This window comes from Gasterosteus aculeatus, chromosome 16, assembly GCF_964276395.1.
Source record: "Gasterosteus aculeatus chromosome 16, fGasAcu3.hap1.1, whole genome shotgun sequence".
In the NCBI taxonomy this organism is placed as follows: domain Eukaryota; kingdom Metazoa; phylum Chordata; class Actinopteri; order Perciformes; family Gasterosteidae; genus Gasterosteus; species Gasterosteus aculeatus.
In genome coordinates, this window is record NC_135704.1 from 5215281 (window position 1) to 5234723 (window position 19443).

At 46.9% G+C, this 19443-nt stretch overlaps 1 protein-coding gene across 1 annotated transcript; it reads left to right on the plus strand.

The window, feature by feature from the left end:
* Positions 1-7312: 7312 nt before the first annotated feature.
* On the plus strand, positions 7313-13944 carry LOC144388861 (uncharacterized). Its single transcript, XM_078091417.1, has 2 exons — positions 7313-7451; positions 7697-13944. The coding sequence occupies exon 2, from the start codon at positions 7952-7954 to the stop codon at positions 13802-13804; it is 5853 nt and encodes a 1950-aa protein (XP_077947543.1). The 5' UTR covers positions 7313-7451; positions 7697-7951; the 3' UTR covers positions 13805-13944.
* The last annotated feature ends 5499 nt before the right edge of the window (positions 13945-19443 follow it).

Sequence of the window (19443 nt, forward strand, 5' to 3'; positions counted from 1 at the left end):
CACACGCCGAGTGTTTGGTACCAGGCTCTTAATAAAACATTCATTTGTGCTTTTGCTTATTGTGGTTTTGGTTCTGTACATTCTGATGAATGCGTGTATTGTCCCTTTGGATAAAAGCTTCCGCTGAATGATAAGGTGGTAATGTAAACATAATGGGCTGCTTGCACTTCTCTCGTCCTTCCCTGTGCTGGTGCGGGTGGCAGGGAGGGATCGACTCGCTCTCTGCCAGCTGTGAGCCTCACCCACTAACACCTGGACAAAGGGAAGCTTGGTGCTTACACCACTTGCTGCCTCGTACGTGGGCGCTACCATGCCTGCTGCTAGGCGGCTGCTCGGCGGTTCGGTTTGTTGAGCTAGTTCCTCCACCATCGACCAACGTCCAATCGGACCTTCGGAGTTGACGGCAACACTGTGGTGTAGGACCCGCTAACTCTACGCTACGCTTCACCTTTGGAGCGTGCTGAAATGACAACTGACAGCAAAAGAGAGGAGAACAGTTTTTAACGTTTGCCTGCATCAATGCGATTGGTTTACAGTAATGACACCCACGTCTGATACTACCTGACCCCGCCCCTAATCAGCTGGCCGTGCACCCCCAGGGAGAGAGGAGGCCACCAGGGAACGGCACAGCCGGTCCAGTCTACCTGACTGAATTTTCGCCTAAGCTTTATTTAAACTACCCGGTAGGTGAGGCTGTTGAGGTAAGATGAGAGAAAGGAGAAAGCAGAATCTGAGACACCCAGTTCCTGAACAGGAGAAATAAGGATCTGGTGATCAGGAAATGGACAGAGGAGAAGGAGGCTGCTTCAGCAGTAAGTATGAGTTGAACAGAGACTGCAAGGAGGGCAATCTCTGTTGAGTGGCCTGCTTTGAAGCCTGGCTAGTGATGGTCAAGAAGACTGTTATGGTGGAAATTGGAGTTTTATTCTTTTCTATTTCTGGGATAAACCGTCAGGAGAAGACATCTTTGGCTGTATTGTGATGTGCCTTGCTCTTTCTCATTGCAGTGTTGGGAGCGGCTAGGGGGTCGTATTAGGTTACTAGCAAATGAGGAACTAACTTACGGACATTATTAGAATTATTAATAATTACTAAGATACTTCTCAGAATAAATCAATAACGGGGCCCCACCCTGAACTAACAGAGACTAATAACCAATACTATGAATCAAGTTTCATAAGTGATATTCACTCCTTGAGAGTGAAGATGTTGGAAGGAACGACGGTGAGGTTCCACGCAACAATAAGCGGAGTGCCGATTATCACACTTGGGGGCGAGCGAGAGCAGCGCGGCGGGAGTGAGACCATTAAATCAAACCACGAGGAAGACTGAAATGTTAGGCGGTATAATACGACTACTCAACGCGAGGTGCGAGCGGGAGCGAAATGCAGCGAAGTGTTCCACGCTGCGGGAGGCTTGTGTTGCTTGCGTCGCTTTCGACGCAAGCCTAGAAAAATGGCTCGACACGCGCAAGGAGATGTGAAAAGCGACGCAAGGGACACGCAAGTGGGTCTTGCGTCTGCGTCGCTCTAACAACGCAGAAGCATAAACCAGGCTTAACGGACGCGAGGAGATTCTGACGCATAAACCAGGCTTAACGGACGCGAGGAGATTCTGACCCGCGACTGTTACGCCCCTGTAAAAGAGGAAATATGACATACGACACGGACACGATGCAGCTCAGTGTCGGCCATAGTTGTAATGAACATGAAAAGCATAATAACACATTTATACACTCAGTATCGCACTTAAACATGTTATTTTCCCTTTGCGGTAATGTCTTTTTAAGAGCTTATACAATTAAGACAAATACAATTCGATCAGTTATGGCTCCATATTACTCAAATGACCTGAACCAGCCTTTAAAGTGAGTTACCAAAATATCAAATATGTTTGCAACATTGTTAAACAACATGGGAAAATAACCTTGACAAAAAAAATACAAGACTCTTTCCTTTTCACATTAAACACTCTCTCTTTAGCTTATACGATACTAACACTTTTACCTTATCCTTATAATATAAAACAAATACACACAGAGAAACCGGCACTTGTGGTGTTCTATTACGTCCCGCTTTGAGCCCAGCCCACGGGCTACGCCACGTGCTACACAGCTAGCATGCACGCTACACTAGATGAACACTTCTTCACGTTTAGACTGCTAGATGATTACCATCATTAACATCTACTCCCGCATGTTTCTCACAGTATTGAAACACATATATACATTGATCAACCCTAATACAACACTCGTTCTTACCTGTAAAAGAGGAAATATGACATACGACACGGACACGATGCAGCTCTGTGTCGGCCATAGTTGTAATGAACGACCGTACGCCACACGCTCCGTTCATAGGCAAAACGATGCATTAGCAATCGCTCACAGATCGTCCCTGAATGAGGCATTAGCAATCAATCTGATTGCACTGATACCTAAACTTAAAGTGAAACTTAAACCACCGAACAATGAATCACTGATCTACAGACCATTAGTGCCTTTTACCTTTTACATTTTTATGAACATTTTAAGTATATTTTATCATATATTAACCCATTCAATCCAACAATGTGGTGTGGGGGTACCCGTACTCGCGGGCGTGGTTCCCGAAGATACGCACTGAGCGGCTGGGTTGGCCTCCTCGTTCTCTGAGCTCTCTGAATCTCCATCAGACACTTCTCTCCTCTTCAGTAGACGCTCCAGATACTCCCGCTATGGTCGACATGACCTGTTACCCTCCACATCAGACGAGGAATCTGTTGTCTCTGGGGCCTCTTCTCTTTGACTCCTAATCGGTTGTCTTTGTCTCTTACTGATTGCACGTGTTCTCGGTCTCACTGGGACTTCTTCACAAGCTGGACCTGGTGGGATCCTCACGGATGGCTCAATAGGTAAGATGTGATCTCGATGGATTGTCCTAACTCCCCCTCTGCCTCCCTCAGGTCTCACCCGGAATACAGGTAGGTTTGGCATCTTTCCTACCACCACATGGGGTATAGAACTCCATCGGCCGTCAAGCTTGTGTCTCCCTTTGACTCCTAAATTCTTCAGCAGAACACGGTCTCCTTCCTCTATGCTCTGAAAACTGACCTTCTGGTCATAGGCCCTCTTGTTTTGCAGGTTAGTCTTGTCTGCAGCTTGACAAGCCAGTTCATAGGCTCTTTTCAGGTCACGCTTCAGGCTTTCAACATACTGGTAATGATTTCTTTCCTGGCTACCAGGTTGAGTTGTGTTGAAACACAGGTCTACTGGTAGTCTTGCTTCCCTACCGAACATCAAGTAGTGAGGAGAATATCCAGTTGCGTCACTCTTTGTGCTGTTGTATGCATGCACTAACGAGGCTACATGCTGACTCCAGGATCTCTTCTTCTCTTGTCCCAATGTTGCCAGCATGGAGAGCAGTGTACGGTTGAAACGCTCCGGCTGTGGATCTCCTTGGGGATGATACGATCGGGATGAGTCGTTCGTGATTTCCGTATTCCCAAAGTTGTCAGCATCTCTTTGATCAGTCTCGACTCAAAATCTCTCCCCTGATCAGAATGAATCCTTGCAGGTAAACCATAGTGTACGAAATACTTTTCGACCAGGATCTGTGCAACTGTGAGGGCTTTCTGATTCCTCGCAGGCAAGGCTTGAGCGTATCTGGTATAATGGTCTGTCACAACCAGGACGTTACTAATGCCTCTGGAATCGGGTTCCATTGACAAAAAGTCAATACACACCAGGTCCAGCGGACCACTGCTAGTGATGTGATGTAGTGGAGCGGCTTTCTTCGCAGGCGCTTTGCGAGTGATGCAAAGTCCACAATTTCGAACATACTGCTCTGCATCCTGAGCCATCTTTGCCCAGTAGAATCTTGCTCTTAGGAGGTCAGTCAGCCTTTCCACGCCCAAGTGGCCCATGTCATCATGAAGAGAGTGCAACACCACTTCTCTGAGCTGGGAGGGCAGCACCAGCTGCAGTGTCTCCTCTACAGCTTTCTTGCTTGCCCTGAACAGAAGCCCATCCCTCATCACAAGTCTGCCAACTTCCCTCTTCATCAGTAGCACCTCCGGGTTTAAGTCGTTGCCACTAGGCCAAACTCCCTGTTTCACAGCCTCAATCACTTGGTCCAACCACTGGGTCTCTCTTCTGAGCAGCCATTAAATCTGCTTTTGAAAGTTGCTCCAGTGAAAGTGTAACTGTGACGGAAAGGCATACACCTCAGGATTACTGCCTGGGGTGTCTCCTAATGGTTCCACTTGTCTCTGAGATGTGTCAGGTATTTCTTCCACTTGCACCCCTTGACATATGGACTTCACCACATTTGGGGACAGGCTACCCCATTCTCTATCCTCCACATCCTCAGGGATGTTGCGGAACAACAAGTCAGCATCTATGTTTGCTTTACCAGGCCTATACTGTACATCGAAATCATAGGTGGCCAAGGCTGCCAGCCAACGATGACCCGTCGCATTGAGTTTAGCCGTGGTAAGTACATAGGTCAACGGATTATTATCTGTGCGTACAGAAAACTTGGCTCCGTAAAGGTAGTCGTGAAACTTGTCCACTACAGCCCACTTCAGTGCAAGGAACTCTAACTGATGTACTGGATATCGCTGTTCTGGAGAGCTCAACTTTCGGCAGGCAAAGGCCACGGGCCGTAGCCCTTCTGGGTGTTCCTGGTACAGTACCGCACCAATCCCTTTGAAACTTGCATCAGTATGTAAAACATAGGGCTTGTTAGCATCGGCAAATGCCAACACTGGGGCATTAATCAGACATTGAATGATGCGATTGAAAGCGTCCGTGCAGGATTGGTCCCATCGGTCATTGAATGGTTCTGAAGCTTTAAAGTAGGTCTTTGTCTTGTCCATGGCCTGCTTCTTTCCAGGCTGATTAGGCGCATAGCCCTTTGTCAGTTCAGTGAGGGTCCTAACAATGGAGGAGTAATTCGCTATGAAGCGTCTGTAATACCCACAGAAACCTAAGAAGGATCGCAGTGACTTAAGGTCTGTGGGTTTAGGCCACCTAGTGACTGCTTCTATCTTTTCAGGGTCTGTAGCAACACCGTCGGCTGACACGATGTGGCCTACATACTTGACCCTGGGTTGACAAAATTGACACTTGTCCAGGGAGAGTTTTAGCCCTACCTCTTCAAGTCTGTCTTAACACCCGCAGGAGGCGCGCTTTGTGCTCTTCCAAGGATCGTCCAAAGACAATGAGATCGTCTAAATAAACTAGCACTTGTTGGAGATTCATATTGCCGACCGCTTTCTCCATAAGTCGTTGGAACGTGGCAGGCGCTCCTGTTATGCCCTGGGGCATCCTGTCAAATTGGAAGAATCCAAGGGGGCAGATGAAGGCGGTTTTCTCTTTATCTTCGTCTGCCATGGCAATCTGGTAGTACCCGCTGCGCAGATCGAGGACTGAAAACCACTTGCTCCCAGTTAAGCAATCCAACGCATCATCTATGCGAGGAGTTGTGTACTGGTCTGGAATTGTACGCCTATTAAGGGTCCTATAGTCAATACACATTCTGATACGCCCATTTTTCTTTCTGGCTATCACAATTGGTGATGCATACTGGCTGCGTGACTCCGTAATGATCCCAGCATTCAACAACTCCTGCAAGTGCTTGCGGACATCATCAATATCGGCTGGGGCGAGGCGTCTGGAACGTTCTCTGAAGGGCTTTGGGTCGGTCATCCGGATATTGTGCTCCACGTCCTTTGCCAGGCCGACATCACACTCGTGCAACGAGAACACTTTTGCTCGCTCACACAGCTTTTGACGGAGTCGCTCTTTCCATTGATGGGGGATGGGAGAATCACCAAACTGAAGTAGTTCAGGATCTAACTTGGTTGGGACAGTCTCAGCTCCCGCCTTTGGTGATGGGACTACTGGATCAGCGTGGCACAGTTGTCCTAGGACTATTCCCACTGGGATGACTATATCCTTCCGAGACTCATTCATGATCAACACAGTGACCTCCACTGCTTTCTCCACTGCTGCACTTTGTATCACCATCGGCTGCAGCAGCACCCCTGCTATTTGCTCTTGCAGGTTCTTCACTTGTGTCCTCAAGGCAGCTACTTCCTCTTCACTGACTGTCTCTGGGCTGAGTAATTTTGGAAGTGACGCATGTTCTTTACTAGATGCTACAGGTTGGCTAGATAAATACCTCATGGCCGTGAACATTGATTTGAGTTCTTTAACTTCAGATCTCAAATGTTCAACCTCCTCTTGTCTACTGTCAATGGCAGGCCAAGCATGAACTCTCTGGATAGACATGTGAAGCTTTGTCCTTGAAGACTCATACTCCTCTTCGTTGCGGATATCACTCAGGAGTTCCAAGAAAGTTGGCGGATCTGCTTTCCGTTCCCTGAGTTTGAGCTGTACAAGCATCATATCAGAGTGGACTGCACCACTCAGCAGCTGCTCCACTCGAGCACGGTCGACGCGGCCTGGAGGGAGACCTCCAGGACGAACCACCTTGGTCAATGACAACTCCAAGCGCCTAAGAAAGTCAGACAACCTTTCCTTGGGCTGCTGCTGTTGTAACAACCTAAAGGCAAAATACAAGTCCTCGCCGGTCTCAGCAGACCCAAAAGCACTCTCAATGGCCTCTAAGCACCGAGCTGGACTAACCTCTGGATCCGCAGTCCTCACAGCTTTCACAACAGCTAACGCCGGCCCCTTCATACATTCAATAATACGCCGTCGTTTCTCCTTGGCCGTACACTCGCTCTCCTCAACCATCAGGTGTGCTCCAACCAATGCTCCAACGACTCTTCCCCAGATGGGGTTGGCACAGTACCAGAGAACACTCTTAAACTTAATTCTTCTCTTCTGCACCACTCTTTGAGCTCTTTAACTAAATCTACTGTACTACGCTGCAGCTCCATTTTTTTTTTCAGTAATATAAAATGTACAAAGTTCGGCTTAGTGCTTAAATAACTGTTAGCTTATCGTTACTTTAATTACCTAATTGCATTAATTAAAATCCCGGACGAGCCCCCATTATGTAGCGCCCCCTAGCCGTCCTGGCTATTTGAGTGGAGTGCGCTGCCCGAATTCTTAACTGTTTCTCTTTAATTAATGCTAGGTGACTACAATCTGCTAACCATATTTTTAAACTTTCAACACACATCAAACAGCCCGACACCAAATACAGTAATAAAACATTTACTTGAGCTATAATGTAACAGGAAGAACGATGAACAAAAATACACACAATACAACACACAGAATAAGCCGGCAGGTAAATAACATATATATATATTGTTTTGTCACAAACGTTAAATCAATGCTATGTTTTATTTTGAAAACAGGAAATGTGATGTAATTTGTCAGGTGACAGGAACCAGGAAGTCAATGAAGAATATGGCTCAGAACTGCTGTTTGTATTGGTAGCTTTTCAATCCAGTTGAGTCTGCATGCATCCTATACCTTTTTGATAGCATCGTTGGTACGTATTGATTTGTTTTATTGTTCATTATCATCTCAGGTGATTATTTTTGTGACAATGTTTAGTTTGGATATTTTTGTGCACATGGCCTATTGAGTCATTCGGGTTGGTAACTGCACTGCTATGGTTGTCATTAAAGTCCATATGACTTAATAAATAACAAAGTAAATAAGCATAAATATATAAAGTAGCGGTCGAAGAAAATGCACTTCATTTGTATTTATTATGTCTTTTGTGTGTTTTAGTTTTACTCTTTCTCATGTCAATAAACCTGTGGACAACGGACCATTGTCTTCAGAGTCGTGATGTCAGAAAAGAGTTCGTCTAACTGCCAAGGTGTATCGGAGCGCATATACCGAGGGCGGCATAGTAAAACAACGCTTTCTACCGGGCAAGACAACGCAGCCAACTGACAGATGCTACTAACAACGTCATCACACGCAACCAGTGGATGACCATCACAGCGGTGTCTAAACAGAGGTACGTCAACAGACAACGCCATGTCCGAGAAAGCAACTTCATTAAAGACGCGGTCCCGCGCTACATGTTCTGCTACATACTCAAGTGTATCATCGACGGGGTCTGCTGCTGCAAAAGCGAGAGCGAGAGCAGAGGCAGCAAAGGCACGCATGTCCTACGCTAAAGAGGAAATGAGCCTGAAGATAGAAAAAGCTAAGCTGGAAGCCTCAATAGAAATGCTCAAATACAAGAAAGAGACAGCTGCAGCTGTAGCTGAGGCCGAAGTCCTTGAAGCTGCGGTAGAGGCAAATAGTGAAAGACAAAGTTTGATGTCAAACTTGGAATCTGCACAACGCACAGAACAATATGTGATTGACCAAGCTGAATCACTAAACACAGACGCTCAGCTGCTTGATGATGGTGTTGTCGCAAAAAGAGAGCCAAGCCAAAACTACGAAACTCCAACTTCATCTATCAAACCTGAAGCAGACTCATTCCATCCGGCTCAAGCCAATATATTTTCCCATCATACACAAAGCCACAATGCAGCTTCTCAACCAACTCGCCTCACCTCACAGCAGCCTTACATCTACGAAGATGAGAAGGTCCACATGACACACAATGTTCGGTTTGACAACCGCAATGCTACTCCTGAGCAAGGTCTTAGACGTCAAAACGACAAAAGTCATCCCGCTCTTAAATCCTACCCCACATCTTCAAACGACAATAATGAAAACTCCAACATTAGCGACTTTGTAAGATACTTTGCTCGTCGTGAGCTTGTGGCAACAGGCCTGCTTCAATTCAACGACAGACCTCAGAACTACAGAGCCTGGAAACGTTCTTTCCAGAACGCAACCAGAGGGTTGGACCTGACACCAAGTGAGGAAATGGATCTCCTGTTTAAATGGCTCGGCAAAGAGTCATCAGAACATGTCGAGCACATAAGAGCAATACACATCAACCATCCAGCGGCAGGCTTGGCCATGATATGGGACAGACTAGAACAATCTTATGGTTCTGCGGAAGTAATAGAAGATGCTCTGTTCAAACGTATTGACGCCTTCCCAAAATTAACAAATCGAGATTATTCCAAACTAACAAAGTTGAGTGATCTTTTAAAGGAACTAGAGTCAGCCAAAGATGAAGGAGACCTGCCCGGTCTCTCTTTCCTCGATACAGCAAGAGGCGTTAACCCTATTGTACAGAAGCTCCCCTTTGGTCTGCAGGAAAAGTGGGCGTCAGTTGGGGCATCCTACAAGCAGCAATATCACGTGTCATATCCTCCCTTTGCCTGCTTTGTAAACTTTGTTAGCCATGAAGCTAGTGTCAAAAATGACCCAAGTTTCAACTTTTTCTCTTACTCAGACATGTCTCTTAGGACAGAAAAAACAACTTGGAAGCCAAACAGACAACGTGAAGTCTCTGTTCACAAAACAGAGATATTTCCAAAAGATACCTCTGGTCCTAGGGAACCCCCAACACAATTCGCTGACTGTGAACAACTGTGTCCAATCCACAAAAAACCTCACCCCATACGCAAATGCCGTGCATTCAGAGAAAAGCCCTTTGCAGACCGGAAGACATTCTTAAAAGAGAATAACATCTGTTTCAAATGCTGCGCTTCATCATCACATATTGCAAGGAACTGCACATTTAATGTTCGATGTTATGAATGTAAAAGTGAAAAACACCACACAGCGCTTCACCCTGGACCTGCACCTTGGGTTGAAGACACAAACTCGGTTCCAGAGCATGGCGGGGAGGAGGATAGCTTTCCACAACCCCATGTCGCCACCAAATGTACAGATGTCTGTGGCGGAGACATGACGGGCCAATCCTGTTCTAAAGTATCCCTCGTGAAAGTGTATCCAACCGGCCACGCTGACAAAGCAGTGAAAATGTACGTGATCCTGGACGAACAGAGCAACAGATCACTAGTTCGTTCACAGTTCTTCGAAATCTTCAATGACCAAAGTCCAAGTGCTCCTTACTCATTGAAAACATGTGCTGGAGTAAAGAAAGCGACAGGAAGAAGGGCCAGTGGCTACATTGTGGAATCTTTGGATAAGACCGTCAGCATTCCACTACCCAGCCTCATAGAATGTGATGACATTCCAAATAACAGAGATGAGATTCCAACTCCAAATGCAGCCTTTCATCACGCACACTTAAAGTCAGTTGCACACCTCATCCCAGAGATCGACCCACAGGCCCAAATTATGCTTCTCTTAGGTCGGGATATTCTCAGGGTTCATAAGGTCCGCAAACAGGTCAATGGCTCACACAACCTGCCCTATGCTCAAAAGTTGGATCTGGGATGGGTCATCGTGGGCAATGTGTGTTTAGGTCGCGTTCATAAGCCACCAACAGTCAGCGCCTTCTACACTAACACCACAGAACGGGGACGCCCCACTCTCTTTGACCCATGTCCTAACGTGTTCCGGGTAAAGGAAAGTTACAGTGACACCCAGGCCACAAACCACCTCCAACCACATTTTGTGGAGATACCAAACTGTGATGTTGACAGCCTAGGACATAACATATTCAAGCAGGCCAAAGACGACAACAACATTGCTCCGTCTATCCAGGACATCTCCTTTATGGAAATAATGAAAGATGGACTAACAAAAGATGCAAACAACAGTTGGGTAGCTCCATTACCCTTTAAATGCCCACGTCAAAGGCTCCCCAACAACAGGCCACAGGCAGTGAACCGTCTCAAGTTGCTAAGGCGCAACTTTGAAAGGAGGCCGGAAATGAGAGACCACTTTCTCATTTTCATGGACAAGATGTTCAAGAATGGTCACGCTGAGCTGGCCCCTCCTCCCAGTGTGGGTGGAGAACAGTGGTACCTGCCAATATTTGGGGTGTACCATCCAAGAAAACCAAACCAAATCCGAGTAGTCTTCGATTCCAGCGCCCAGTACAACGGTGTGTCACTCAACGACGTGCTGCTGACTGGGCCTGATCTGAACAACACACTGCTCGGTGTACTGTTGCGCTTTAGAAAGGAAGCAATCGCTTTTACAACGGACATAGAGCAGATGTTCTATTGTTTTTCAGTGAGGGAAGACGATAGGAACTTCCTACGTTTTCTATGGTTCCAAGATAACGACCCCTCCAAAGACATTGTGGAGTATCGAATGACGGTCCACGTCTTTGGAAATAGCCCTTCACCCGCAGTAGCGATTCATGGATTGCACCAGTCTGTTCAGGTCAGTGAACTCCACATTGACGCTGACGTCCAACGTTTTGTGATGCGCGACTTCTATGTAGACGATGGGTTAAAGTCCCTACCCACAGTCGAAGCTGCAGTCAACTTGCTGAAAAAAACACAGGATATTCTCTCCAAATCCAACCTAAGACTACACAAGATCGCAGCAAACAACAAGGAGGTCATGGAGGCCTTTCCGGCTGAAGATCGTGCAAAAGACCTTAAAGACCTTGACCTCAGTGCAGATGCGCTGCCGGTGCAGCGTAGTCTAGGTATCAATTGGGACCTCGAGACCGACTGCTTCCAATTCAGCGTCTCCGATGAGAAGAGACCATACACTCGACGGGGTGTCTTGTCAACAATCAACAGCCTCTACGATCCTCTAGGGTTTGTAGCGCCAGTCACAATACAAGGCAAGGCTATTCTGAGAGATCTAACAACTGAGAAAGGTGACTGGGACTCGCCTTTGCCTCGAGAAATGGAGGAATCATGGACATCGTGGAGAACATCCTTAACAGAACTGTCCCAGCTGTCTATTCCCAGAGCCTACACTACAACTTCCCCCGCAACAGCTGTCAGAAGGGAATTGTGCGTATTTTCTGACGCATCCACCAAAGCTATTGCCGCTGTGGCATACCTAAAAGTAACTGACTCTGCTGGAAATAACCATGTCGGATTTGTAATGGGCAAAGCCAAGCTGGCCCCCCGTCCTGAGCAAACAATTCCGAGACTGGAACTTTGCGCAGCAGTGCTTGGAGTGGAGTTAGCAGACCTAATCTCGACAGAATTAGACCTTCAGCTCGATGCTACAACCTTCCACTCAGACAGCAAGGTGGTCCTTGGCTACATTTCTAATGAAACTAGGCGCTTTTATGTGTATGTAAGTAACCGGGTATTGCGTATCCGAAGATCCTCTCGCCCAGATCAATGGCGCTATGTGTCAACAGAACAGAACCCCGCAGACCACGCTACACGTGCTGTCACTGCAGGCCGTTTGAATGACACAAACTGGCTGAGCGGGCCCAAATCTCTGTACACACCGGAGACCAGTACCTCAGAGAGCACCCATGAACTTGTGGACCCGAGTGCAGACTCAGACATTCGCCCTCTGGTATCCACTTTGAGCACTACGACAACATCCAACCAGCTCGGTTCTCAGCGATTCGCAAGGTTCTCATCCTGGAAGTCGCTAACTCGGGCCATTATTCGCCTCATACACATAGCTCGCCTTTTCAACAGCACCTTGAAGAACAGCCTTTGTAAAGGCTGGCATCACTGCAAAACAGGATTCAATTTTGAGGAATCTAATCAAGCATCGCACATCATCATTCGAGCAGTACAGGAGGAAGCCTACAGTCAAGAGATCAAATGTGTCCAAAAACATGAGCAGATTCCTAAAAGTAGTCCTCTCAAAAATCTGGATCCTTTCATTGATGCACTCGGCCTTCTGAGAGTCGGAGGCCGCCTCCACAATGCAAACCTTGTTCAGAGCGAGAAGACCCCAGTGATCATTCCTGGCAAGCATCAGGTTGCAACCTTACTCATCAAGCATCACCACGAACAAATCTATCACCAAGGTCGTCTGTTTACGGAGGGGGCCGTCCGTACAGCTGGCTTTTGGATAGTTGGTGGTAAAAGAAAGGTGAGCAACATCATCCACCAGTGTATAACCTGCAGAAGGCTTAGAGCCCCACTTACAATCCAGAAGATGGCCAGTCTTCCAGCGGACCGTCTCTCAACAGAACCTCCCTTTACGAATGTTGGGCTTGATGTGTTCGGCCCTTGGAGTGTCTCTTCACGTAGAACAAGAGGAGGCCACTCACACAGTAAACGATGGGCCGTAATCTTCACGTGCATGAGTGTACGAGCGGTTCATATTGAAGTCATAGAATCCCTTGACACATCCAGCTTCGTCAACGCGCTAAGGCGCTTTCTTGCTGTGCGCGGCCCTGTCAAACACATTCGCTCAGACCGTGGCACCAACTTTGTAGGCGCCTGCCGGGAGTTGAAAATACCCTCAAACATTGACAACACAACTGTGAAGACTTACTTGTTAGGTCAAGGTTGCTCGTGGACCTTTAACCCTCCGCACGCCTCCCATTTTGGCGGTTCGTGGGAAAGAATGATTGGTCTTGCAAGGAGAATCCTGGACGCCATGTTCCTTCAGCTGAAGGACAAACTTACCCACGAGGTGCTGGTGACTTTCATGGCAGAAGTTACAGCCATTATAAATGGCAGACCTCTTGTTCCTGTGACAACCGACTCTGAGGATCCATTTATACTCACTCCAGCTGCCCTTCTCACACAAAAGGTGAATGTCTTGACTGCCCCTACCGGAGAGTTTGGAGTTTCAGACCTCTACAAGCGCCAGTGGCGACAGGTCCAGCACCTGTCTAACACCTTCTGGGACAGATGGCGAAAGCAATATCTCCCGACACTACAGGCACGTAAGAAGTGGCATTCCGCTCATCCAAACATCAGCCCAGGAAGTGTTGTTATCCTCAAGGATTGTCAAGCACCAAGAAATGAATGGCCTCTTGGACTGGTAACACAGGCGTTCCCCAGCGAGGACGGGAAGGTACGAAAGGTCGAGATCAAGGTCGCACGAACAGGAGTGACTAAACTCTTTCTTAGGCCTGTTTCTGAGATAGTGCTTCTTTTCCCCCCAGAGCCCTAGTGGAGTGAACTGTCTAGGATTTATTGGGTGGCGTGTATTCACGCCAAGCGGGGAGTGTTTTGTCACAAACGTTAAATCAATGCTATGTTTTATTTTGAAAACAGGAAATGTGATGTAATTTGTCAGGTGACAGGAACCAGGAAGTCAATGAAGAATATGGCTCAGAACTGCTGTTTGTATTGGTAGCTTTTCAATCCAGTTGAGTCTGCATGCATCCTATACCTTTTTGATAGCATCGTTGGTACGTATTGATTTGTTTTATTGTTCATCTCAGGTGATTATTTTTGTGACAATGTTTAGTTTGGATATTTTTGTGCACATGGCCTATTGAGTCATTCGGGTTGGTAACTGCACTGCTATGGTTGTCATTAAAGTCCATATGACTTAATAAATAACAAAGTAAATAAGCATAAATATATAAAGTAGCGGTCGAAGAAAATGCACTTCATTTGTATTTATTATGTCTTTTGTGTGTTTTAGTTTTACTCTTTCTCATGTCAATAAACCTGTGGACAACGGACCATTGTCTTCAGAGTCGTGATGTCAGAAAAGAGTTCGTCTAACTGCCAAGGTGTATCGGAGCGCATATACCGAGGGCGGCATATATATATATATTGTGTGTGGGTACCCAAATAGCTGTCCGCTTACGTTGCAGGCCTGTTTGCAGGTGGATGGGTCCTTGGAAACAAAACGGTGCCTTCGCGCTAAAGCACCAACGGAAACAAACACACCCCCCTCGTCGTCCTCACGGTGTTGGCGAGGTGGGCATGGGGCCGTTGTCCCGCGTCTGATACGGACGGAGTCGCCGGGTGGGCAACTCGCGGGCGGAGTTCCCGAAGATACGCACTGAGCGGCCGGGTTGGCTACTCGCTGGCGGGGTTTGCGAGGCGGGACTTGGGATGTCGTCCCTGCGGTCCACCGCTGTGATTCGTTATCCGCGTCCAGGGACCGATCGTGGACTCCGTCGCCGGGTTGACTACTCGTCCACTCTCTCTCCATCCCCTCTTTCCTCCGCTCCCTCGAACTCGTCCTTTTTCGCTCTTTTTCCCAAACTCTCCCTTTTTCTCCCGTCCCGCGTCTCTCCTCTCTCCTCCGGAACTCCTCTTCAACGTCACTTCCCCTCCTCTTTTTTGGGGATATCGTACCTCTCCACCAATACAATTTTTTAAACAAACAGGATACATTAGTTATGTCACAAGGGTAAACATCCACAAAACACAATCATCTCAGACCCCACGCACTTTTCCCACAGGGCTACACGATCTAAGATCGAAAAGAAAATAAGGAACTATTTTGACCATGAGATATCATTCAACAGCGTAATACAGTTGGAGCTTTCACTCCGTTGCAGTATCAGATCAACAGGAAATATTGCGACATTTGCAGGTACACATTGAAACATAAATCAAAGGTAGCGGATTCGTTGATCTGGATTATATCGTACCACGTAATGATTGAACAAATCAAATAAACATCAAGTTTATACAAACACAGAACAGAGGCGGCGCGGGGGGGGGGTCAGAGAGCAGCTGTCTCCAGTTCTCCGGGTGTAAAACGGAGATAAAATCCAAAGGGCGAATAAGAAAGCGGAGATGGAGTGGAGCGCAAGTCTTGAGTTCGTCCAGCGAGATTAAGACTGAAACTTGGGAATTGGAGGGAAAGTAAAGAAACAACGTTGTAGTGTCTCGATATATTACTAACGGGAAGTTAGACGAAAGAGATCGATCGTTTGGCGCAATCTCTTTTTATAAAGTTAAGGTCCATAAATCAATGTCACAGTCCTTGGCCAATGGGAGCTCTCGGTGTTCTTTCGGACGTCCTCTTTTTATGACCAAGGGGGTCTGGAGAGCCGCAGGACTCCCGTTATCAGCCCCTGGCATCAGGCCACGGGGGACCCCTATATGTTTGTGTTTTTCCTTTGTCCTCAGTGAAGAAAAAAGTGGTGAGGTTTATTAGCAGGGTGGAGGGCCCAACACCAGATCTTGAGGGAAATGTTGTGATGTTTACAAAAAAAGTGCGTCTTCACTTTGTATTCATGCTCACTTACATTGTGTTATCCTCCATCTCTCTGCTCACTGTGACTCTCAACCTGCTGGTCATCATCTGCATTTCCCACTTCAGGTATTCAGAAGATATAATCCAAGATGGCGCCGTTGATGGCCGCCTCGGTGCTTCGGTGCGCTTCGTTTTTTGTTGTTTTTGTTGTTAATTACGTTTGCTGCTGCGATTCCCGGAGCTCTTTCACCAGAGATGAGCTCTTGAGCATCCGTGGAACAACTCCAGCGGAGTTACTTCCAACTTTCCTGCTTTCTTCCGTGGAATGACTGGACATTCTAGTCAAAGGTGCGCTCACCTTTCGTCACGCGGTGAGACGCCGTAGGAGAGGAAAACGGGCCGGCTCGCTGGTGAGACTCCGCAGGCGTGGTTCCCGCACTCCGCTGCCAGGCATCTTTCTCTCCAACGTGCGCTCACTGTGCAAAAAACTGGACGAAATTCAGCTGCTGATGAGGAGAGACAGAGACTTCTCTACATCCTCCGTCTTGTGCTTCACGGAGACGTGGCTCTGCGGATCGATACCGGACTCCGCGCTCCAGCTGGCGGGCTTCCAGCTGCTCCGAGCGGACCGCGACACGGAGCTCTCCGGCAAGACGAAGGGTGGAGGAATCTGCTTCTACTTCAACAACAGCTGGTGCAACGACGTAACGGTGATCCTACAACACTGTTCTCCTGATCTGGAAACTTTTTTCATCAACTGCAAACCATTTTATTCCCCCCGTGAGTTTGCTTCATTCATCCTGGTCGGTGTTTACATGCCGCCGGCGGGTAACGTGCACGAGGCACAGCGGACACTCGCCGACCAGATACGGCGTGTGGAGCGGACCAACCCGGACTCTTTAGTTATTGTCCTCGGGGACTTTAACAAAGGAAATCTCAGCCATGAACTTCCTAAATACAGACAGTTTATTAAATGCCCCACCAGAGAGGAGAACACTCTGGATCACTGTTACACCACAGTCAGCAGGGCTTATCACGCCGTCCCTCGTGCTGCACTGGGACACTCTGACCACGTCATGGTCCATCTGATTCCTGCATACAGGCAGAAACTAAAGCTCTGCAAACCTGTGGTGAGGGAATTCAAGAAGTGGACCAGTGAGGCGCTGGAGGATCTTCGGGCGTGCTTTGACTGCACCGACTGGGATGTTTTCAGGACTGCTACTGACAGTCTGGATGAGTTCACAGAGGCTGTAACTTCCTACATCGGCTTCTGTGAGGACAGCTGTGTACCATCATGCACCAGGGTGAGTTACAACAACGACAAACCCTGGTTCACAGCGGAACTCAGAACACTACGCCTGCAGAAGGATCAGGCATTTAGGAGTGGGGACAAAGACTTGTACACAGAGGCAAAATACAAGTTTAGCAAGGCGGTGAGAGACGCTAAACAACTGTACTCTGAGAAACTCCAACAACAGTTCTCAGCAAGTGACTCTGCTTCGGTTTGGAGAGGCCTCAAACAACAACGACTTGTTCGCTTCCAGGTCTCTGAAGCGAGCTAAAAAGATCGCGGCCGACCCCTCCCACCCCGGACATAAACTGTTTGTGCCCCTTCCATCTGGCAGGAGGCTGAGGTCCATCAGGACTACGACCTCCCGCCACACGAACAGTTTCTTCCCGTCGGCAGTCGGGCTCATCAACAGAGCCCGGTCCCCCACTGCCTGACTATAACACTCCACCGGTCACTCCCCCTCATACTGCACATGTCACTTTAACTGCAATTCATCACTTTGTCACTTGTCACTTGTTAGTGCACTTAATGCTTAATATTTTTCAACTTTTTAATATTTAAAATTTGTTTTACTTTATTCCCCTGTTTTATACTAACCCATAGCCTTAGCCTTATTCTTACTAACCCATTGCATTAGCATTTCATTCCACTTTATTTTATTACTTGTGCACTGTTGTCTTGTCTGTCTACTGTCGCGCACTAACCGCCAAGACAAATTCCTGTATGTTTGACATATTTTGGCTAATAAATGTTTCCTGATTCCTGATATTTTATCAATTTATTAAGCTCGTAGATAGGAAGAAATGGTTCTCAGACTTGAATGGAAATATTTTTTAGTAATTGTTTTTATCTCTTTATCTGAAATTTATTGATGCCAAAAATGAATGTTTTCTTATCACTTAAGGCAGCTCCACACCCCCACCAACCTCCTCCTCCTCTCTCCGGCTGTCTCAGACTTCCTCGTGGGCCTCCTCGTGTTCATTCAAATTGTGCTTATAGAAGGCTGCTGGTTTCCAGGTGACCTCATGTGTATCAGTATCTAGCATACATTATTACTTCTTCCTCAGTAGGAACATTATTCCAACAAACTCACACAAAAAAGAGTTAAGATCTGTGTGTGTCTGTGATGGACATGTTCTGCTTCCCTTCACAGTGTGCTGCCGAAAGATAACTTTAAAGAACCAGGCAGGTAAAATTCCTGCTTTGGAGAGTATGTCGTTGTGATTAACTACAAGTAGATGTTATTTCCTGCATTCTAGTGGATTTTTGGGTGGTATGCTAAAGATGTGCAATACATGAACGTATTCTAATTCATGTTCATCTGATCATGACTTGTAGGGCCTTCTAGACTTAAGCTGAACAACCAGAAAACTATTGTTGTGCCTCAATGACTGTCTGCCACAATAACACCTAATTAATAGACCTGTGTTTGAGAGTTGACCAAGGTAGGTTGATTGTCATTTTGATTACAATGGTATTTAATTCTCAACTGAAACCTAACCTATATTGTTAATAATTGTATTTTTAAGAGCACCTAATGATTTATGTTCAGCAAAAAATGACAGGATTACCTGTTTAAAATGCTGTTTGGAAGAGTCTAATTGGCCTGTTAATAAAAAGATAAACGCTATCTGAGCAGCCTTATTAAACAATGCTATGATGTTTTGAGCATGCAGTACACCACAAGGTTAACAAGGTGCTTTCCTGTTATGACAATTGAGTTAACACGCACAACCACAAACGAGTAATTTCTTTCAAGATTTAAAGTTTAAGAGAGCGAGTACTTAATTGAACCACATGTCATTAAGAAACCTAGTCTCTGCTCACATTGGAGATGAAGATTCATCAGCGATGGATTCTCTTCCTGATTTTGCCCTGCGGATGTCTCTCTTTGTTCTTCTGTCGCTGACTTCGGGATAAAGAGGATGTCCATGCAGCAAGGGGGTTACAGATGCGCTCCTAAGCGCCATCTACCGTTGGGGAAAGTGAGAAGAAACAAACGCGTCTCGCCGTCAAAATCAGATTTTTTTTTCCCGTGCGAAATTGGTTGTGTGGCGTCAGTGTGTGTTAAAACATGCAGGACCCTCATACAAAAGCATGTGTCACACGGCGAAACCGTGAGAGGTGGCAACTCGGGTTATTTAACTAAAACTCTATCTCTTCCGACCGTTTTTTAATTTGTAATTTGCCGCTATCTTTCTAATCCAGGGGTTTTAAAGTGATTTTAGGTATGGGGCCACATACATACGATGTCACGCATGCCGGACCCATCAAAACATCGGTGATGGGTGCTGCTGCGCGGACGCGTATGGGGCCTTCGACGGGGTTGCGCGCCATCAGGGACGTATTCTCC